At 40.5% G+C, this 23,929-nt stretch overlaps 1 protein-coding gene across 1 annotated transcript in view; it reads right to left on the reverse strand.

The window, feature by feature from the left end:
- The window catches only part of rbms3 (RNA binding motif, single stranded interacting protein), a 211,351-nt gene that overhangs the window by 33,683 nt on the left and 153,739 nt on the right, over positions 1 to 23,929 (reverse strand). The window contains exon 7 of the mRNA XM_030741526.1: positions 20,761 to 20,867. Coding sequence (XP_030597386.1) covers positions 20,761 to 20,867 — 107 coding nt within the window. The remainder of the gene's footprint in view (positions 1 to 20,760; positions 20,868 to 23,929) is intronic.

The raw sequence follows: 23,929 nt of genomic DNA on the forward strand, positions 1-23,929 counted from the left end.
GAGGCTGCTGAGGATGGCAGATTTCATCAGCGTACACACACACACACGCGCGCACACTACACATTTACACACACACACACTCCTTTTTTGCCCTTCCTTTCCCTCACTTTGCCCTCCCTCCCACTCCTTTTCTTCTTCAACATCTTGTGTTCTTCTTTCTCTCCTTACCTTTCTCTCTCCATCCCTCACTCTCCTCATCTCTTAATCTACCCCTCCCATCTTTTCTGTAAGTGTTTTGCCCTTGTTCCCCCAGAGGGCTACCTACACTGAGCTATACAGTTAAGGGAATAGTAGCTCAGAGGTGTAAGGGGATCAGTGAACCCGGACCAAACCCCCGAGCGCGAGCAAAAACACAGAATCTCCACCAAATGAAAAAGTCCCTGCTTAAACTATGGACGTGCAGGGACCCAGGCATGTGTGAGGTGGCAAACCTTTGTGTTTAATTTTGTGCATTTGTACAACTGGTTATATAAGGCTTTCAGAGACATTTTATTCAAAGCTGCAAAGGCTAAATGAAGGCACTTGTCCCTGCGCTTTGTAATTATTTTCTACTTTACATTTGCTTTTTTTTTTTTCTTTTGGCATCTGTGAACATCTCTTTCTGCGAATCCATATGTGCAAAGGTCTCTGTGTATGTATTTATACTCATGCAAACATGAAATCCAAGATCAAGAGAGTCACATTGCATGCCTGTCAGCATGTTTGTGTGTGCGAGTGTGTGTTTCCATGCTCGCTAATAGCAGTGGCAGACATGGCCAGCTGTCTCGGTGAGGCTGATAACTCCCCTAAGTGCTGCCCTTGGTTCCATGTGCTGATGAATTCCACAGCAGAGAAGCTCCTGACCGGGGACCCTGCATAGCCAGTGACTGATTACTGATGCAGTTAGCTTTTGGCTCTGTCAAAATGAGAGGAAAGGAAAAGACACAGACAGACTGTGTATCCGTCTTAGCTTGATCCAAGACTGGAGGAAAAAAAAACTTGACTTTAATGCTGTACAGACCCTGTGAACAAAGCTCGGCCCCGACAGAAGCTCCCACGAACAGACCCGACTTTTAAAGATTGAGTAGCCATTTATGTGAATTTTAAATGCTTATGCAATAAATAAGACGATTTACCATATGATTTTTTTTAATGTAAATATAAAACTGTAAATATGTCCTACTGTACGCACAGTAAAATCCCAAAGTGGAGCACAGTCACAGATGGATCCAAACTCATGAAAAAGCCATGGAGTATGACTCAGTTGTTTTTTTTTTTTTTTGTAGTCAATCATTAATTCAAGTTTTCAAGTTCAGCAAGTTGTGAAGAATTATTTTGCATTAATATATTTTCAACTGTGCTCTAGAGTTTACAGAACGAGTTCTAGTAATGTAGTCTCAGGGAAAATATGAATGCATTTTATCATCGCAATAAAGCAGCTTTTTTAGCATATTATGTATGAAAATGCATGCATAATTGTGTTTAACAGTTGGTTAAAAATGCGAGGACAGCCTATATTAGTAGCTTTAAAGACATCTCCTGTTCGTTCCACATCCAGGTGCCCTTCAGAAGCTGAAAAAGTTCACGCTCACTATTTTTAACTCTCATTAACAGTAACGAGGGGGAGCAGCTAATAAAAATGATCCAAGTTCCATTTTACTGAAATAAAAGTCAGCACAATAGTATCAACAGTTGTGTTTATTTTCCTGTGCATAAATCATTATAATAAAACTGTTTTCAAAGATGCACCACGACCCTGAGCTTTTCTAAACATTACCTACCAGAGGTGCACAAGAGAATGCAAATGTTGGACGTGCATTAGCCAAGCGCACGCATACGAGAAGAGTTCAGGTAAAAGTGTGTGATCATATGAGCTTCCTGCTACAGGTCCTTTGCCTAAACCAAACTGAATATTTCCTGCTGTTAGAACCCGGCTCATCTGACCCATCTCCTGCTGTGCATTACATGTGTGATCGATTCTCCTTACATTTTTTAGTGTCCATGAAAATGGCTCCACATCCCCTCTCTGTGCCCCCAGAATGCCCCGCCAACCCGTCTGGAAACCACAGGAAAACCGAGTCGAGCCATCGTCTCTGTGTCCTCACACACACACACACACACACACACTGACCCGCTCCCTCCTTGTATTTTTTTCGCCTCCTATACACACATTTGCTTCTTCTGCCTTGTGGCTACACACACAAACACACACAGGGACATCTGTCAAGCTTTCACACAGAGTGGAAAGCCGGATGTTTTTTTTTTCCATCCACACTCATTCCCCTGGAGTAGGTGCTTGAGAAGTGTGACTTTGAAAGTTTTGTGTGTGTAGGAGTGTGTGTTGGTGAAAAAGAGATAGGATGTGAAGAGAGAGAGAGACAGAGACAGAGAATGAGAGAGAAGAATGAGCACCCATGGCGCTAGGGTCTGTGTCTGCGTGTAAATTTGTGGTGGAAAAAAATGCAGTGACTAATATGTTTGTCAGCATGAGACAGCGAGAGACAGCACTTTCTAGACTCCCACTTTGGGTAGTTTACAAGAAAATCTGTCATATATTTCTCAATCCTCACCACCAGCCACCCTGCAGCACTCAACCCCTTGTAACTCCTGACTGATCATGCAATGTGTTCCCTCTCTCTTTCCCTCTCTTAGTCTCAGTGAGTCACTTGCTCTTTCTCTCTCCATATGTTGCTGTGGGATCTGGGAAGACTTCAAACAACAGGAAAAGGAGACAGTAGACAAAATGGAAGAGGCTTTGAGGAGAGAGGACTTAAAATATAGAAGGAAAAAGAGGAAGAGTGATGGAAAGCTGAAGCTGTAGGTAGAGCGAGCTATATACTGTGCAAGGAGAAGGTAGAGAGAGATGTCGAAAGAGACAGTAATGGATGGCGTAGGCTGTTGCTTCGCTTCATCTGTCTGCCACAGGGAGTGGAGTGAGGAATGGCCTCAGCTCTGATAAACAGGCTAACATGTGATGGCCATCTCCCATCTCCTCTGCCCACAGCTGATCAATGACCACACAGATACACACACATGCAAGACGTGCTATACTTCTAAGGGCCACTCCATTGCATTATAAATGTAAATGTACACTGAACGTTTTAGATCAGCCAGACTATATCTGCAGGCAGTCGGACTTGCATTGTGATCAGCGTTGTGTGTAACGCTTTCCAAAGTACTGCAGTGCTACTGTAATCACATTACATTTTTCATTAATGCAGTGATGTAACGAGCTACCGGAGTTATCTGCACGCTGGGCAGATAGAAAGAAAAAAAAAAACCCATCAAAAGTGTTTTTATTTTCTTCCTGCACACATCAGCTGATTTGAGTTTGTGTGCAGGGAGGCAGAAAACGGTGGCGCGGTGTACAACTTTTGAGGATTGGAGATAAAACATTACTTTTATTTTTACTGCGTGAAACAACACGAGATGTTGGTAAAGCAAACTGCGTCAAGGACAGAAGCAACTGCGTTACGCTGCTAACACAACACGGGCTCTTTACAAGCATCTGCACAGACAGCATGCTAACGCAAAGCTAGGGAAGAGCCCAGAGTGATGCTGAAGCCGAGTGTCTGCTGACCTCAGCCTGACAGCCAGAGCCTGATCTTCATCAGGTAACAAAGACAGTGATGAGCAGTCAGGCTCGCAGCTGCAGCCTCCATTTCTACCTGTTTCTACAGCAGAAGCAGTGTGGCGATCGCTCTGAAGTCTCTCTGGTTTTCATCTTTGCTTTACGTTGTTGGTTTTGTGTTCGTACGTAAACACTAAAAGAAAGATCGCATGTGTGTCGTCATTAGGATAAGGATTTTAGGACTGTAGCTGTAAGGTTTATATTAACTGGTAATTATGTGACAACACATTTCTGGTCATGTTACAAAGTAACACAGAAGTAATTTAACACGTAGAGTGACAAATTGCTTTCTCTGGGGAATAATTAAGTAACATACTGCATTATTTTAAAGAAAAGAAACGTGCTACATAGAATATGGTAACTCTTTTTGAGTAATGACCCCCAACACTGGACAAGATGTGAGCCAAGTGTAAATTCAGTCTGCAGAGAAGAAACGATTTTCTTAAGAAAACTGTAAGGTCACCTAACTCTGGCTGTTGCTGGTACCCCATGGGAGCCCAGCAAAGACACAGATGAGAAACAGAAGCCATACAGCAGTATCACTTTCCTTGACCTAAGACTTGCCATGATTAATAATAAGTCTGCAAAGTCAAGATTATATATATATATATATATATATATATATATATAAATGCCTATTATTACCAGATGTTAACACAAAAGTATAACATTGCTGTCAGCATCCACATAATATATCAGACTGGATGTTAGGTCAGCAGTCTGCATCATGTAGTTATTTAATGTCACCTTTACATGCCAAACATTCTTTCTCATAAGAAACCACCTCATCCTCCAACTCCATTTCTTTTTCACTTGGTTTCAACTTCAAATAGAAACACAAAGGATTCTAATATCCTCTGAGACAAAACGACACTCCTTACTCCAACCGTTATTTTAAATCTTACCACCCTGTACACGGACACTTTTTTAAAATTTTGTTTATTTTCTCAAAATTTTTTTTCAAAAACAGTTAAAACACAATTGCATTTCTAAGCTTTTCAAACTTAAAGTTTGACAGTAAATGAAATAAAGCACTAATGTGCCTTCAAGTGCCAGTGCACAGAAAAATGCAGTTCACAATAAAAAAAAAAAACAACCTGGAACTGAATCAATACACAAAAACAATTATTTATTCTCTAGAGGCTTTAATATTGGAAGCATGCATTGGGTGTAAATCTGCAGAGCTTATTTTCTTGGTACAGGGTCCCGAGGAATCTGGTGGAGAAAAATTATGTTCAAACGCATAAATTTGATGATCGGCTTGAAAACAATAAAAACTAAAGTGAACCGAAGCTCGAGCCTCCCTAAACCCACATTTACACCTCAACCTGAAAAAGAGTCAGCACGTACACACAAAAATATAACAGCACACTGTGGCCTCTCAGTGTCCTCATCATGCCTCACCACAGGGTAATTGGGTGAACTGTGGAGGGGAGGGTTGTGACGCAAAGGCAGGAACAGGATGACAATAGTGAAAGCTGAGACACTGCATGTTTTTAACTTGAATTTGAGGGACAGAAAACTAAATATTCTTCTTATGAGCATTCATTCAGCCTTGAGCTGAACTCTTAAAAAACTCTGAGTTTCCACTTTTTCCTTTCTCCCTCTAGTGTCTTCATGTTTACAAAGTCCTGGGATACACTGAAAACCCAATCTGCTAAAAAAAACTCATTAGCAAACACACTCCTCTGAAATGTTGCCCTTTTAATAATGTAGTAACTAAGGCACAATTATAGAAACAGAGAAATGATAGTACTTGGTACAAGCAAATTAGTAAACATATTTTACATGCAAATATATTAGGCCAAGGGTCAAGTATGTGCATTGTATGCAATGCAAATAATGTAAGGGGGACGGGAATAAATACAGCAGAATGATTAAAGCGTTGTATCCTCTATTTTGGCTGCATCGTCTCCTTTAAAAGGAAGCATCCGATCACTCCCACATACACAGTCATCTCACTTTACCTTAAGTCAACCGAGCTGACCCTGCCAACCTGTCAATGTGTGGGCCTGAGGGGATGTGGCAATGATTTAGGTGAAACACGCTTCATTGGCTTATAGGTGTTAGGGCTGCTGAACATGTGATGGACAGACACAAACACACCCACACAGAGAATACTTCACCTTTTGTCCTGATGCGTGCTTCAGTTAAGGAAATTCCAGAAAGTTGATTCTGTTCATCTGGATGCAGCGTTTTCATTGGGAGAAACGTTTCATCACTCATCCAAGGTGACATCCGGTCAGTCTCGGCCGACTGCAGGTTTCCGCAAACTTTTAAACAGTGCAGCTGCATAATGACCAAAAACTAGCGCCGCTGACTAGGAGCCCAAGGAGGCCATTTATGTGAAAAGGGAATGACCATCTCTGAACTCACTTGAATGAGTGATGAAACTTGTCTCCCACTGAAAATGCTGCATCCAAATGAACAGAATCAACAGTAGTTATAATAATGCGGCCCTTTCACACCTAGGTGTGATTTTTCACACCTAGGTGATAAAAAAGCCTTGCGCGTGCATGTGAGGTGCGTGTGCGCGTGCGTGTGTCCGTGCGTGTTTGCGCTGACGTGTGAAAATGACGTACACAGGGCAGTTTAGCGGCGGATTACTAACGTGATTTTTAATGAAAGTATGTTTTTAATGTACAGCGTACAATGAGGAGTGGTACAATGTATTTTTTCATTATTAAAACATGGAACGGAGGTCATGTGATCAGCTGTCACGATGATTTTTGTTGTTGTTCCGATGAATGCGCAAAGGATCATGGGAGTTCTCATTTTGGTGTTTATGTGTTTAGTTACAGAATTATCAGCTATGTTTTGCTGCTCTCTCATCGATCTTATTAGTGTGAGATGTGAATTGTGTAGGGTGTGTGGTATGGAGGGTATTTATTTAATGAAACACCGTGACCGTGGTGGATGTAGCCATAATGGCCTAGCCTCGCCGTGGCGATTTTGCAGTACGGTGGTCTGCTCCCTGTGAGCAAGTGGTTTCTGTGTGAATCGAAGCGTATTTCATGTATGGGGTCACAGTCATGTGAGTAAGTAATGCAAAGTTAACTCAAAAGTCTCTGAGTTTTCTTTCTTTGTTCTACCGTGACGCATGCGCTGTGCGATCCAACAATCGGTCTCACTATCTCTCCCGCATGGCTCTCCTTATTTCCCGGATGTTCATCAAAGAGGTTCAAATCTCACCGCACACTGGCTAAATAAAAATACAATGGTAAATAATCTAATATCCGAGCTCACTTGTGAAGCATAAAGCACACAACACAGTGGCTAAATAAAAATACAATGGTAAATAATCTAATATCCGAGCCCACCTGTCGAGCATAAAACAGATAACACAGTGGTTAAATAAAAATACAATGGTAAATAATCTAATATCCGAGCCCACCTGTCGAGCATAAAACAGATAACACAGTGGTTAAATAAAAATACAATGGGGGTTAAGCCAATGTCCGTGTTCACCAGTGGGGGGGTGTTACACTGCATCGTTTACATACAGAACGGAGGATGACCCAGGGCTCACATCAAAAGCTAGCAGATTCAGTCTGAAACCGTACCTTTCACACACACACACACAAATAATTAAAACAGTGGTCTTACTAAAAAACCGATGCACTGTTAAAATAAATTTTAAAAAAAATATACTGACATCCACAACATATCCCAACATCCGCTTAGCAATGTGTAACTTTTTAGAAAGCCATAACCCGGCGACAACTTGGAGTACGACCCTGACCTGTGTCAGTACAGGGCGTCTGTGTTAATAAAACTGCACTTCCTGTATGGGATCACAAACATGTGAGTAGGTAATGCATAGTTAGCTCAAAAATCTCTGAGTTTTGCTTCTTCTAGCAAGCTGTCCCACAGACTTTTGTGATGTTCTTGAGTGAAATGAGTAACTACTTTTACTGTGAAAACCAAAGAAATTCCGACAGTATTAAAAATATCAGACTATGCTCAAACTAGGCAATCCTATATCAACATTCTCCTCACAGAGTTAAGACAGAAAAACAGAATCTCACGCTTATCATAAGCTTTATGCGGTGAGCAGTACATTATTTTTCCATGTTAAAGCGTGGAGTGATGAGAGTGTGATCAGCTGAAACGGAGTTCTTTTGTTGTTCTTTCAAATGAAGGCGCAAAGGATCATGGGAGTTCTCATTTCGGCGTTTATGTGTTTAGTTACAATGTTATCGGTCATGTTTTGCAGATCTCTCATCGATATTATTAATTTGAGATATGAATTACGCATGCGGTCAGGTACGGAGACTAACTAGTAATGGAACACCGTGACTGAGATGTCTGTATCCGCTAAGGGCCTACCGTCACCGCGGGTGTTTCAGAGCAGCACGTTTGTGTTTCTTGTCAATAAAGCTGCAGTTCCTGGCTATGACCAGTGAGCTCACGTCAGAAACTCTAAAATCAACTCGAATTCTCTAGTGTTTCATGTATTTGAGCGTCACAAGACCGTCTCAAACGTTGGTTGTGAAGAGAGTCGTGTAGCTTCTTTTTCCCCCAAAGTTTTTCTTTCTAAACTGACTCTGGCGTAACGCTACACTCGGACTTTTAAATGGATTCAGGTAAAGATTTACTTTTACACAAAATTATGTGAACCTAAACTGTATTCTGTATAGCAACTCATTCCTTTTTTTAAAAAAAAAAAAGAAAAATAAATAAATAATTGTACGTTTGTGTATTTTGTGTATATTACATTAATGATAACTAACGATGCATGTTTTCCAGACGTTAAAACTTCACCGCCACAACCATCACGGGTGATGACCGTTCCTCCTCCTGATTCTTCATCTTCTTCATCTCCACCATCTCGCCAATTACCTGAAGAGCCGCTGTCGCGGCGCGGGGTCACGGCTGTTAAGATCGCTACACTACACATACTGTGTAAGGCCGTGCAGAACTATCATGAAGGGATATGCCACGGATGTCGAGTCAAACACCCTAGCTATGATCAGCACAGCTGTAAGCAGGTTATTCCTGATTTCTTTTACGCGCCCCATTACGACGAAGTGATGAAAATATTCTGGACAGACCGTCTCATTCCTGCCGTTCGACTCTTCTTGTGGTCTAACAGTCGGGACGACGCACGTAAGGATTTCACATGGATTGTGGACGCTCAGGTGTCTGAATTGTTGCATGCATTAAACATCTTAGATGCAATAGACAGTTTGTATCATGATCTGAGGGAGGAATATTTCTTTGAGGACTTACCAGCAGAGCTTATCATGGTGGAAAACTACTGGTTAGGCAAACACAGACTGTGTATGTAATGCATACTCTGTATTTTTGGTTTATGGGTTGAAATAAAAAAAAAAAAATCAATATTAAAAACTGTACAGACTCCTCATTTTTAAACTCTGCATTCCTCACGGAAAACAGTGCAATATATGTTTAAAACATCTTTTCATTCATTCATAAATACACCACATACTATGTCCCAACAAAACAAACAAACAAACAAAAAAACAAAAAAAACAAAAAAAACTATGGTTAAAGCAATAGTTGTGTATTTTTCCTATCTAAGGTGCGTTTCTTACACCATTCTTGTAATTCTATTTGTTATCACATCTGCATTTTTCTTAAAAAAAAAACAAAAAAACACTAACCGACTCTAATTCTCAGGTACAAAGAGGTCGGCACTCACACGACGTTCATTAGCTGAACTTTCACTCATGTACACTTTAACTATTCATCCCTATTACCAGGGTGAGTTACTTTAGTTTCTGTTTTTAGCACCGAAGATGTTTTCACTGAGCTTGATAAAACCTGACAGTTTGGTGAAATCATTATAGGTGCAGAATCTCATCCTTTTTTCCACACAGCATACCCCAAAGCACGTTTCAAACTCACAACAGAATATCACACAGGAGGAAATAATGTCTCAGTGACATGTATAATCGTATTTTTGTGTAAGTCAAAACGATGCACCGATTTACCCATTATCCGTGCTTCTATTCTTTTTTTCATCATTAACAGAGGATCTTAGCTTGTTAATGAAACATCTCTGCACAGTTTGTCTTCATCAGAATCAATTCATTAGAATACAGCAGAATAAAAGTTTATTACAGGGTGTTGTTAAAACACATCAATTCGGCTAACATGTTTAAACAAACTCCCACTCCTAAATAACCTTTTATAAAATAACGATGCTAACAGACCGTATGTCTGCATCATGCAGAAGGATTAGGATGTTGATAAATCAGATCATACAGACTAGCACGTTTTTTTTCATGTGTAAACTTTGTTTTTCTGTATCTTAGACTGCATAGTGCCCACAGGGCTAGAGCCAATCAAGGGTGGGCCCCGTCATAGCAAAGGATCATGGGAGTTCTCATTTCGGCGTTTATATGCTTAGTTACAATGTTGTCAGTTATGTTTTGCGCTTCTCTCAGCGATATTATTAATTTGAGATGCGAATTACGTACGTTTGTCAGGCATGGCGACTAGCTAGTAATGGATCACCGTGACTGAGAATGGTGTAGCCCTTAATGACTCACGGTCACCGTGACTGGTTCAGAACACGCATATGCTGCAGTACTTACATATGACCAGTAGGATAAGCTCAGAAATTGGTGATAAAAGCTTGTCTCTGTAGTGTGTTATTATTCACAATGGCCCAGGAGTATGATCTGGTGGGGGTGCATAACTTCCCTGTGGAGACGTGTCAGCTACACGCGGTCGTGCTCGACATTGTTAAACTTACCGTCAAATCCGTTCTAAACATGCTTTATTCAAAAACACAAAAGAGAGATTTGCGCAGGATGTGAAGCCTCACACCCCTCACAAAGAAGACACACCTGTGGGGCTCCTGTAGATAGACACTTCTTTTTCAAGTATTATGACCATCTATCAAAAAGATTTTGGAATGGACATTTTATACCTATATTGATGCAAATTCTCCGTTTGGAGGGTTTCAACCCTGACAAACACAGGCTTATGGGTGCAACGGAGGCTTATCTCCATGAGTTAAGAGAGGTCAATGATATTGAACGGGCGCTTTTTGAATTGGAGGACAGTGTTATTGGTGTCAAACGGTCATCTGTTGACCATGTTTTAAATCAAAAGTATCATCTGTGGAATTAACTTCATTGTATGCATTTAAATCGAAATTGCATACTTTTTTTTTTTTTTTTGGCTGGGTCCATCGTTTGTACTTGATTTACTTAACTTTTGTTATAATTTTTTGTTATTTTATGGCTATTTTATGTATATCTTTTAACTATGTGATGTTTGTATTTCTGTTTTACATGATTATATTCTACTGATGCTTATCTTAGTCTGAACACCCATGAAAATAAGAGATTTTTAATCTCAATGGTTCCTTTCCTTGCTAAAATATCAGCTTAGTTTGATATCACTATAGTGGACTTAAGTAATTTTTCATAGTATCATATCATTGTTTGTTGATGTGCAAAGTCTGCAACAATATGTTTTTTAAAATAAAAGTTTGTAGTGCAGTACTGGTGAGGCACAGCAGCGTTTTTATACACAAATCTGCACACTGAGGTCTAGTGAACGTGTAGGCATACAAAGTATTTTGTTTATCTCCACAGTTTGTATATCACTCCTATTGTGGTTTTAGTTTAAAGCAGCTGTATAAGAGAGAGAAAAAGCATTAACTATATTCTAACAGTACATGTGAAAGAAAACTCAAAGTTTACTCAAACAGGGCGGCAGTGCGCACATCTACTATGAAATGGGTGAATATCAGTTAGGATTATCTACTAGGCTTTGTTTTGTGAGTAAAAAATCACTGTACTGAATTATATTACTTAAAACTATGAGGTGAAATTAATACCATCACACAAGGTTGTGATGTTTATGTATCCAAAAATCAAAACATTCAGCGCACTGAATGCATTATTGGCTCAGTGTCCTTTATACACACTTTACAAACTTTGTCCCAATAAAAGTTTACAGATTAGGCAAAATGGCCTCTAAGCAAATGCAAAACCCCACAGACTGGGTGAGATAACTCAGAAAACCTCATCCACACAGTTCAACACCTACCCCCCACATTCACAATTCCTACCAATACAGACATACCCCCCTCCCCATCACTTCTCCCCCATCAGCTCAGGACTATCCCTTCACACCCCCCCCCCCCCCCCCCCCCCCCCCCCCATGCCTGCAGTCTTGTGTGTGATTTAAACTATGTTTTTAACTCACACGGTATAACCGCAAGGATTTTATTTTGCTTATGAATGGATCTATACCAACTTTTCATCAGTAGACTATACCAAAGAAATATGTTTCTCTCCACTAAATCCCCCAAAGTTTTTTTATTGGAATAAAAGACCTATGAATTTACCGCTGTTTTAACTACTTTCACGCCAAACCATCATGAGTTATGTTTGAGTAAATTAACCATGTATTTTCAGAGCCTACATCAGTGGTAAGGGGAATCTGAAACTAAGTTAGATAAAAATAATGCAGGTGCACGAGGGTTGTAGGGGTCATACTTACATCATACCTGATAGAGGAATACCAGACTCATGTAGTTGAAGAAACAATTTTAATACATTTTATTTAACAAGATACGGTCACACGTATTTTGTTGTAACCACAACTTTATTCTGTAGTGAAGATCATGAAATTTTTTTAACATGTGTATCAATTTTAATGATCAGATACACATGAACAGATGTGTTTAATGTGACAAGAAAAAGGTGAAAAGAATCGTTAGTTTGCACATATTGTAGGTGGGGGAAAAAAAAAGAGCAGTAAGCACAGAAAAAAGTCCTTTTTTTCATTTTTTGGAACACAAAAAACTATAACTTTTAACCCGTACACAAAACGCTGTATCACTCCTGCTTTTATGAACGGTTATCCCATCACATATCACAAAAAACAACATAAGACAGCAAATGATTTATACACATAGGCATATCAAACAATCAATTTTCTCGTAAAATGCTTGTTACTGTAATGTTACAGGTTGTCTCAAACTGATGTGGTGTTTGAGGGGGTCCACCATTCAGATACATAGGGTATGGACTCATCCTGAATCCAGAGCGGCTCAGGTTCAGATGCTTTCTCCTCAGCCCTGATACGGTTACGTGGGATGTCTAACATTGCAGCTACACCGAAATCCCATCCATAGTTCTTGTTGGTGTGGATACGACGGCGACGTATGTGGAAGTTTGGGTCGCACCACGAACAGGGGCATATTGATGTCTGTGGGCCGCTCCACCAGGTCAGATCACATGATGAATCCTTAAGCGGTTCGGGGACAGACGTTTTCTCATTACCCGTGGACCCGATGATACCCGCTGAATTCTTTACCTCACTGCGTGGCTGGTTAGGATTGTCTGTCATGACATCTTCAGACTTAAGTGGCTGAGGGTCAGATGTTTTCTGTGGTCCGACGAAAAGATGCCAGGACCACTCTGTTGTATCGATGACTAGTGAAGGATTAAAATGCCACAAATCTTCCTCATCATCCTCGCTGGGTTCAATAGTCCAGGGTTGCGGAGGCGAGTCATTCCAGACAGACGCATCGTCAACATCATACCGTTTTTCAGATGTAGGGATGCAGTATTCAGAGACTTCAGAGTTTCCACTGACTGTACTGTTTGTACTTTGTTTGTCCAGGTTTGTCTGGTCAGAAGAGTCGTAAGACGCCATATTCTCGCCCCAGAGTCTGTGTTGTGAAAATATATGACCTTACAACAATTGACCACGGCTTTTAAAGACCGCGTGTGAAAGGGGAGGGTATCAAGGTAAAACAGGCGTTGTATTACTAGCATCTAAACTGCCTGTAAATCATTTTGTTTTATGCTTGATATGAATCAAACATTCATAAAAGCAGGAGTGATACAGCGTTTTGTGTACGGGTTAAAAGTTATAGTTTTTTGTGTTCCAAAAAATGAAAAAAAAGGACTTTTTTCTGTGCTTACTGCTCTTTTTTTTCCCCCCACCTACAATATGTGCAAACTAACGATTCTTTTCACCTTTTTCTTGTCACATTAAACACATCTGTTCATGTGTATCTGATCATTAAAATTGATACACATGTTAAAAAAATTTCATGATCTTCACTACAGAATAAACTTGTGGTTACAACAAAATACGTGTGACCGTATCTTGTTAAATAAAATGTATTAAAATTGTTTCTTCAACTACATGAGTCTGGTATTCCTCTATCAGGTATGATGTAAGTATGACCCCTACAACCCTCGTGCACCTGCATTATTTTTATCTAACTTAGTTTCAGATTCCCCTTACCACTGATGTAGGCTCTGAAAATACATGGTTAATTTACTCAAACATAACTCATGATGGTTTGGCGTGAAAGTAGTTAAAACAGCGGTAAATTCATAGGTCTTTTATTCCAATAAAAAAAAAACTTTGGGGGATTTAGTGGAGAGAAACATATTTCTTTGGTATAGTCTACTGATGAAAAGTTGGTATAGATCCATTCATAAGAAAAATAAAATCCTTGCGGTTATACCGTGTGAGTTAAAAACATAGTTTAAATCACACACAAGACTGCAGGCATGGGGGGGGGGGGGGGGGGTGTGAAGGGATAGTCCTGAGCTGATGGGGGAGAAGTGATGGGGAGGGGGGTATGTCTGTATTGGTAGGAATTGTGAATGTGGGGGGTAGGTGTTGAACTGTGTGGATGAGGTTTTCTGAGTTATCTCACCCAGTCTGTGGGGTTTTGCATTTGCTTAGAGGCCATTTTGCCTAATCTGTAAACTTTTATTGGGACAAAGTTTGTAAAGTGTGTATAAAGGACACTGAGCCAATAATGCATTCAGTGCGCTGAATGTTTTGATTTTTGGATACATAAACATCACAACCTTGTGTGATGGTATTAATTTCACCTCATAGTTTTAAGTAATATAATTCAGTACAGTGATTTTTTACTCACAAAACAAAGCCTAGTAGATAATCCTAACTGATATTCACCCATTTCATAGTAGATGTGCGCACTGCCGCCCTGTTTGAGTAAACTTTGAGTTTTCTTTCACATGTACTGTTAGAATATAGTTAATGCTTTTTCTCTCTCTTATACAGCTGCTTTAAACTAAAACCACAATAGGAGTGATATACAAACTGTGGAGATAAACAAAATACTTTGTATGCCTACACGTTCACTAGACCTCAGTGTGCAGATTTGTGTATAAAAACGCTGCTGTGCCTCACCAGTACTGCACTACAAACTTTTATTTTAAAAAACATATTGTTGCAGACTTTGCACATCAACAAACAATGATATGATACTATGAAAAATTACTTAAGTCCACTATAGTGATATCAAACTAAGCTGATATTTTAGCAAGGAAAGGAACCATTGAGATTAAAAATCTCTTATTTTCATGGGTGTTCAGACTAAGATAAGCATCAGTAGAATATAATCATGTAAAACAGAAATACAAACATCACATAGTTAAAAGATATACATAAAATAGCCATAAAATAACAAAAAATTATAACATAAGCTAAGTAAATCAAGTACAAACGATGGACCCAGCCAAAAAAAAAAAAAAAGTATGCAATTTCGATTTAAATGCATACAATGAAGTTAATTCCACAGATGATACTTTTGATTTAAAACATGGTCAACAGATGACCGTTTGACACCAATAACACTGTCCTCCAATTCAAAAAGCGCCCGTTCAATATCATTGACCTCTCTTAACTCATGGAGATAAGCCTCCGTTGCACCCATAAGCCTGTGTTTGTCAGGGTTGAAACCCTCCAAACGGAGAATTTGCATCAATATAGGTATAAAATGTCCATTCCAAAATCTTTTTGATAGATGGTCATAATACTTGAAAAAGAAGTGTCTATCTACAGGAGCCCCACAGGTGTGTCTTCTTTGTGAGGGGTGTGAGGCTTCACATCCTGCGCAAATCTCTCTTTTGTGTTTTTGAATAAAGCATGTTTAGAACGGATTTGACGGTAAGTTTAACAATGTCGAGCACGACCGCGTGTAGCTGACACGTCTCCACAGGGAAGTTATGCACCCCCACCAGATCATACTCCTGGGCCATTGTGAATAATAACACACTACAGAGACAAGCTTTTATCACCAATTTCTGAGCTTATCCTGCTGGTCATATGTAAGTACTGCAGCATATGCGTGTTCTGAACCAGTCACGGTGACCGTGAGTCATTAAGGGCTACACCATTCTCAGTCACGGTGATCCATTACTAGCTAGTCGCCATGCCTGACAAACGTACGTAATTCGCATCTCAAATTAATAATATCGCTGAGAGAAGCGCAAAACATAACTGACAACATTGTAACTAAGCATATAAACGCCGAAATGAGAACTCCCATGATCCTTTGCTATGACGGGGCCCACCCTTGATTGGCTCTAGCCCTGTGGGCACTATGCAGTCTAAGATACAGAAAAACAAAGTTTACACATGAAAAAAAACGTGCTAGTCTGTATGATCTGATTTATCAACATCCTAATCCTTCTGCATGATGCAGACATACGGTCTGTTAGCATCGTTATTTTATAAAAGGTTATTTAGGAGTGGGAGTTTGTTTAAACATGTTAGCCGAATTGATGTGTTTTAACAACACCCTGTAATAAACTTTTATTCTGCTGTATTCTAATGAATTGATTCTGATGAAGACAAACTGTGCAGAGATGTTTCATTAACAAGCTAAGATCCTCTGTTAATGATGAAAAAAAGAATAGAAGCACGGATAATGGGTAAATCGGTGCATCGTTTTGACTTACACAAAAATACGATTATACATGTCACTGAGACATTATTTCCTCCTGTGTGATATTCTGTTGTGAGTTTGAAACGTGCTTTGGGGTATGCTGTGTGGAAAAAAGGATGAGATTCTGCACCTATAATGATTTCACCAAACTGTCAGGTTTTATCAAGCTCAGTGAAAACATCTTCGGTGCTAAAAACAGAAACTAAAGTAACTCACCCTGGTAATAGGGATGAATAGTTAAAGTGTACATGAGTGAAAGTTCAGCTAATGAACGTCGTGTGAGTGCCGACCTCTTTGTACCTGAGAATTAGAGTCGGTTAGTGTTTTTTTGTTTTTTTTTTAAGAAAAATGCAGATGTGATAACAAATAGAATTACAAGAATGGTGTAAGAAACACACCTTAGATAGGAAAAATACACAACTATTGCTTTAACCATAGTTTTTTTTGTTTTTTTTGTTTTTTTGTTTGTTTGTTTGTTTTGTTGGGACATAGTATGTGGTGTATTTATGAATGAATGAAAAGATGTTTTAAACATATATTGCACTGTTTTCCGTGAGGAATGCAGAGTTTAAAAATGAGGAGTCTGTACAGTTTTTAATATTGATTTTTTTTTTTTTATTTCAACCCATAAACCAAAAATACAGAGTATGCATTACATACACAGTCTGTGTTTGCCTAACCAGTAGTTTTCCACCATGATAAGCTCTGCTGGTAAGTCCTCAAAGAAATATTCCTCCCTCAGATCATGATACAAACTGTCTATTGCATCTAAGATGTTTAATGCATGCAACAATTCAGACACCTGAGCGTCCACAATCCATGTGAAATCCTTACGTGCGTCGTCCCGACTGTTAGACCACAAGAAGAGTCGAACGGCAGGAATGAGACGGTCTGTCCAGAATATTTTCATCACTTCGTCGTAATGGGGCGCGTAAAAGAAATCAGGAATAACCTGCTTACAGCTGTGCTGATCATAGCTAGGGTGTTTGACTCGACATCCGTGGCATATCCCTTCATGATAGTTCTGCACGGCCTTACACAGTATGTGTAGTGTAGCGATCTTAACAGCCGTGACCCCGCGCCGCGACAGCGGCTCTTCAGGTAATTGGCGAGATGGTGGAGATGAAGAAGATGAAGAATCAGGAGGAGGAACGGTCATCACCCGTGATGGTTGTGGCGGTGAAGTTTTAACGTCTGGAAAACATGCATCGTTAGTTATCATTAATGTAATATACACAAAATACACAAACGTACAATTATTTATTTATTTTTCTTTTTTTTTTTTAAAAAAGGAATGAGTTGCTATACAGAATACAGTTTAGGTTCACATAATTTTGTGTAAAAGTATATGCTTACCTGAATCCATTTAAAAGTCCGAGTGTAGCGTTACGCCAGAGTCAGTTTAGAAAGAAAAACTTTGGGGGAAAAAGAAGCTACACGACTCTCTTCACAACCAACGTTTGAGACGGTCTTGTGACGCTGAAATACATGAAACACTAGAGAATTCGAGTTGATTTTAGAGTTTCTGACGTGAGCTCACTGGTCATAGCCAGGAACTACAGCTTTATTGACAAGAAACACAAACGTGCTGCTCTGAAACACCCGCGGTGACGGTAGGCCCTTAGCGGATACAGACATCTCAGTCACGGTGTTCCATTACTAGTTAGTCTCCGTACCTGACCGCATGCGTAATTCATATCTCAAATTAATAATATCGATGAGAGATCCGCAAAACATGACCGATAACATTGTAACTAAACACATAAACGCCGAAATGAGAACTCCCATGATCCTTTGCGCCTTCATTTGAAAGAACAACAAAAGAACTCCGTTTCAGCTGATCACACTCTCATCACTCCACGCTTTAACATGGAAAAATAATGTACTGCTCACCGCATAAAGCGTATGATAAGCGTGAGATTCTGTTTTTCTGTCTTAACTCTGTGAGGAGAATGTTGATATAGGATTGCCTAGTTTGAGCATAGTCTGATATTTTTAATACTGTCGGAATTTCTTTGGTTTTCACAGTAAAAGTAGTTACTCATTTCACTCAAGAACATCACAAAAGTGTGTGGGACAGCTTGCTAGAAGAAGCAAAACTCAGAGATTTTTGAGCTAACTATGCATTACCTACTCACATGTTTGTGATCCCATACAGGAAGTGCAGTTTTATTAACACAGACGCCCTGTACTGACACAGGTCAGGGTCGTACTCCAAGTTGTCGCCGGGTTATGGCTTTCTAAAAAGTTACACATTGCTAAGCGGATGTTGGGATATGTTGTGGATGTCAGTATATTTTTTTTAAAATTTATTTTAACAGTGCATCGGTTTTTTAGTAAGACCACTGTTTTAATTATTTGTGTGTGTGTGTGTGAAAGGTACGGTTTCAGACTGAATCTGCTAGCTTTTGATGTGAGCCCTGGGTCATCCTCCGTTCTGTATGTAAACGATGCAGTGTAACACCCCCCCACTGGTGAACACGGACATTGGCTTAACCCCCATTGTATTTTTATTTAACCACTGTGTTATCTGTTTTATGCTCGACAGGTGGGCTCGGATATTAGATTATTTACCATTGTATTTTTATTTAACCACTGTGTTATCTGTTTTATGCTCGACAGGTGGGCTCGGATATTAGATTATTTACCATTGTATTTTTATTTAGCCACTGTGTTGTGTGCTTTATGCTTCACAAGTGAGCTCGGATATTAGATTATTTACCATTGTATTTTTATTTAGCCAGTGTGCGGTGAGATTTGAACCTCTTTGATGAACATCCGGGAAATAAGGAGAGCCATGCGGGAGAGATAGTGAGACCGATTGTTGGATCGCACAGCGCATGCGTCACGGTAGAACAAAGAAAGAAAACTCAGAGACTTTTGAGTTAACTTTGCATTACTTACTCACATGACTGTGACCCCATACATGAAATACGCTTCGATTCACACAGAAACCACTTGCTCACAGGGAGCAGACCACCGTACTGCAAAATCGCCACGGCGAGGCTAGGCCATTATGGCTACATCCACCACGGTCACGGTGTTTCATTAAATAAATACCCTCCATACCACACACCCTACACAATTCACATCTCACACTAATAAGATCGATGAGAGAGCAGCAAAACATAGCTGATAATTCTGTAACTAAACACATAAACACCAAAATGAGAACTCCCATGATCCTTTGCGCATTCATCGGAACAACAACAAAAATCATCGTGACAGCTGATCACATGACCTCCGTTCCATGTTTTAATAATGAAAAAATACATTGTACCACTCCTCATTGTACGCTGTACATTAAAAACATACTTTCATTAAAAATCACGTTAGTAATCCGCCGCTAAACTGCCCTGTGTACGTCATTTTCACACGTCAGCGCAAACACGCACGGACACACGCACGCGCACACGCACCTCACATGCACGCGCAAGGCTTTTTTATCACCTAGGTGTGAAAAATCACACCTAGGTGTGAAAGGGCCGCATTATTATAACTACTATCAACTTTCTGGGAATACTCCACCTACTCCTTCACACATACTCTCAACACTGCGTCTGCACCACCCACAGAGACACACAGAGAGCGTGCATTTTTTTTTTTTGGAAGGACAAACATTTCATCTTTCCTCACCCCCCCCACCTACCTTGCTGCTTCAGCACAATTGTCAGACTGAATGTGCATAGCTGCAGGTGTATGTATGTATTCTCTCTCTCCTATATAGCCCTGTATGAAGCAGTCTTTTACTCCGTCTCCTCTGTGTGTCCTTTCCAGTATAGCCAGTCTGAGAAAGATTTTAACCTTGTCTCCACATGTTACCAAACAGTTTCCAGTTTCAGGTTTTCCGGCATTCTGATGTATGGCAGAAATATATGCGCTCAGTGAGGCTTGAGATACATTTTTACATGACGGCACATATACATCTGGAGGCAGTTTGATCGATATGAGGGCTATTTTTCGCTTCTTTTTTTAACATCTCCATACATGATGGTAAATACAAATGGCAGGCAGTAATGCTTTACATAATGCCAGATGTTGTAGCCAACCTCTTCTGGTGCCTTGTGAACATGGTGGAGCCTTTTCTTAGAAACACCATTACCTCAGAGGGTCATGCATTCTAAATATGTGGTGCTACAGTACTAAGTAGAGTCTAAGTGAGCGATGTTATTTTTGTTAACTCATCTGAGTAGCAGCTTGCATTGTTAATGAATTTACTCCAGTTTATTGTTTTGTTTGTTTTTTTTTAAATCGGTCGATTCTCAAGTGAGCTCAAAGTACAGTTTAAATCATAAGTAAACCTACAGGAGGTGGATGCAAAGAGTGCCATTTACTGATTTATCTGATTTACTATTTCATAAATTGTACTAAACCAACGCCCTGCTGAAGATTTTCTTCAGCTGTGGTCAGGAAAATAAACACCGGCTTAACATCGTACCTCGCCTTCTCTGTGCCACGGCCTTCCATTCTGAGGGTACTTGCTCTGGCTTTGGCGTTTCTTCTGCCCTCCGTCGGCAAATTTGCACAGCAAAGGCTCCGTGGGAGCTGCAGAGAGAGAAAAGAAGAGAAAAGGACAAAATTGCGTTAGCAGAAGTGCATTGTGTGACCTCTCAGAAAGAAAGAAGCCCTTTTTGAACTGGATCCTTTTTCTCTTCCTCTAACACTGCATCCCCCCCTCCCTCCTCTGTGCCTTCCTATGGAGCTCCTACACAAATTCCCAGTCCGGTGATGTTGGCAGGCCCTCCCTATCCTTGCAAAGGCTGGCAGCCTATGAAAGAGCATTGCGAGGTATTGTTGAAATAATAATCACAGTAATCGCTCTTGTAAATACCTCTGAGATGGTAACGCAGGACCGCTCCGTCAGCCAAAGCTTATTTCTAGAAGGCGTTCCTGTTCCTGACGCATAATCCCTCCGTGTTTTACTGTAACAGCCATCTCCTCTTTTATTTGAAATTTTTATGTCTTTTTCCACTCAGCAACCATCAGGGTAAGCACCACGCTGGGCCGCACGGTTTGAGTAAAGGCTGATATCGATAATGTTATACTGTTCTTTGTGTGAACACTAGGGGCAATCTAAGCATCTCTGACACAAAAATATTACAGAAGATTGACACATGCCCTCACTTCAGAGCTGGCATCAGCAGAAATAAAGCATGGCATGAAAGAGCAATCATTATACACAGTAAAATAAAAAAAACTCTGAAGTGCGACCTCATCTAAGCTGTATCTGTATCAACAGCCTTTTGTATGCATAATTACCAATGAAAGGTCAATGAAAGTGTTGCGATAACCTAAGTCTGATCATTTCTGAAAGGGCAGTTTCCCACACTCGTGCTGCAGGTGAGCACCAAAAGAGACAAAAATTGATTCAGACAGATGACTTTCCTGATGAGACGGTGCAGAGAGGAAAAACAAATCTGAAGACAGACAGTCTGGAGAGAAGAAGAAGAAAGAGTAGGGGAAAAAAAAAAAAAAAGCATGAGAAAGGAACGGCTCTCTTGGCTGGGGATCTGGGGGTCTTCGCAGTGTCCGTCCCCTTTTCAGTCAGCGTCAGCGAGATCGGAATCTCTTAAGACACAGACTGGGGAGATGAAAGAGGGGAAGGGAGACAGTTGTATAAACAAGTAGAAACACAGGAGTACAGACAGAGTAAAGAACATGAAACAACAAAAGGAGAAGATAAGGGAAATGGCTGACCAAGAGAATTAGAATGTGAACCTAAACCACGATCAAACACTCGCTCCCCGGGAGAGTCGTACAGTTCAGCAAAAGTACAGTACACACACAGAGCCAACAAGTTTGTCCAAACACTGAACCAACACTGCTCTGCACCTGGTGGCTTAGGAAGGACCTGACAGCTCTCCTGTCAGCGCATTCACATTACAGGCCTGGCAGCTTGTGACACAGAGGCTTTGTGACGACACAGGCCAATGATGGGGGCTGTCTGCAGGAGGCTGAGCAAAGGGACCTTTCATCACGCTGTGTCAGAGATGACACCGAGAGAATTGTTGATGCTTTAATCTCTACTCCCAGATGTTAGAGGTGCTTTGGGTCCTGATAATAATGCAGCATCGCGAGACAGGAGAGAAAGAGCTTCCGTCGAGACTGACAAGACAGTGACAGCAACGAAACGACCCGGAGTTAAGTGAGCTCATGACAAGCGACTTTGTCAGATGATAAATTGATAAAACAGCCAAGGTGTTAATGAGCTAATCAGCTGATTTGCTTATTCATTTAATTTTCCCTCACGTCAGGAATGTTACTGCTGAAAATACTCATTTGTTAGTTACAGGAGATGTCTGAGATGCAAATGAGATGAAGGCTGTGGAGCTTACAGATGTGCGTCTGCATTTTTGTGGCTAAAGGGGTACTATGGGGCCAAATGCATGCAAACAAACTAGAAGAAAGAAAAAAAAAATAAGCAAGTGAGTTTGTTTCTGTGCCTTTAGGGTCTGCTACAGTACCAAACTTTTCAGAGTCAGCCAAAGAGAAAGGAGCTGGGAAGGGAGAGCGCGAGAGACATTACAGGAGAAAAACAACAAAAGCTCTTCCAAACCTCTCCTCTGGCGCTGTGGGAGATAATTAGCTATCGGAGAAATTTGGAGAATCTGACACAGAGCACGCTGACGTCCCCCCAGTGACTACATCCTCAGTTCCCACAGCGAACTAGCCCATTTGTTTAAGACTCAAGCCCAAGATCAACAGCCTCGTACCACCCCGCCTTCCCTGTGAACACACTCACCCTTCTGTAGCCCTAAAACACACACCCTCCTTATGCCCTTAAAGTCTCTTTGCTATAACCTTTGAAAACACACAGAAATAGCCAAAGACACATACGCACAATAGAAGCGAGTGCCAGGCTATAAACCCTTCTCAGACCTCTCACCACACGCCATCATCCTTGGCACAGCCCAGAATAAACTAGGCCACTGATTACGTTCCAGCTTGCTGATGCTGCGTCTTTAAGGTGCAGACTTCAAGTAGAACATTTTTCACATGGGTTCCAGAATATGTGTTTAAGGGAGCTACTTAAAAAAAAAAAAAAAAGCAGTTATGAACCAATTAACTGCCCTTTAATGATTCTACATCATGGGAAAAAGGCGAAGTAGTTTTGGTCAGAGGTCAACAACTGCTGCTAACAAGGTGCTCGGTGGGAACCCCTAATTGTTTTTTATGTGGGTTGCTGTAGGAACTGGTAAACACGTTAACGAGGGGTGACTGCAGACATGGGCACATGCATTATGTCCTTTGGAATATGCACACCGAGACCAACCACACTCACATATGAAAGGGGAGCAGTTTAGCGAGAGTAAGACGCCTGTGCTGCCAGCCTCATTTGATCGCAGCCTTGGCTCAGTCATACTCCTCAATGTGCATTTGGCTCTGAAGAGATAGTCATGGCATTCTACTCATCAATAGACACATTACCACCCAACAAAATGAAGCAACAGATGCATGGAAGTGTACTTGCGTAAATGACAGTTACAATAGAAATTTAGATTAAAGCTTGTTGAAAGTTTCACCTATTAGCGCTATGTTCATAAGTAATTACTGCTGTTACAGTTGTTTCCTATGGGACTGCATCTGGTTGAAATCAGCTCTTTGGC

This window comes from Archocentrus centrarchus, chromosome 11, assembly GCF_007364275.1.
Source record: "Archocentrus centrarchus isolate MPI-CPG fArcCen1 chromosome 11, fArcCen1, whole genome shotgun sequence".
NCBI classification, from domain to species: Eukaryota; Metazoa; Chordata; class Actinopteri; order Cichliformes; family Cichlidae; genus Archocentrus; species Archocentrus centrarchus.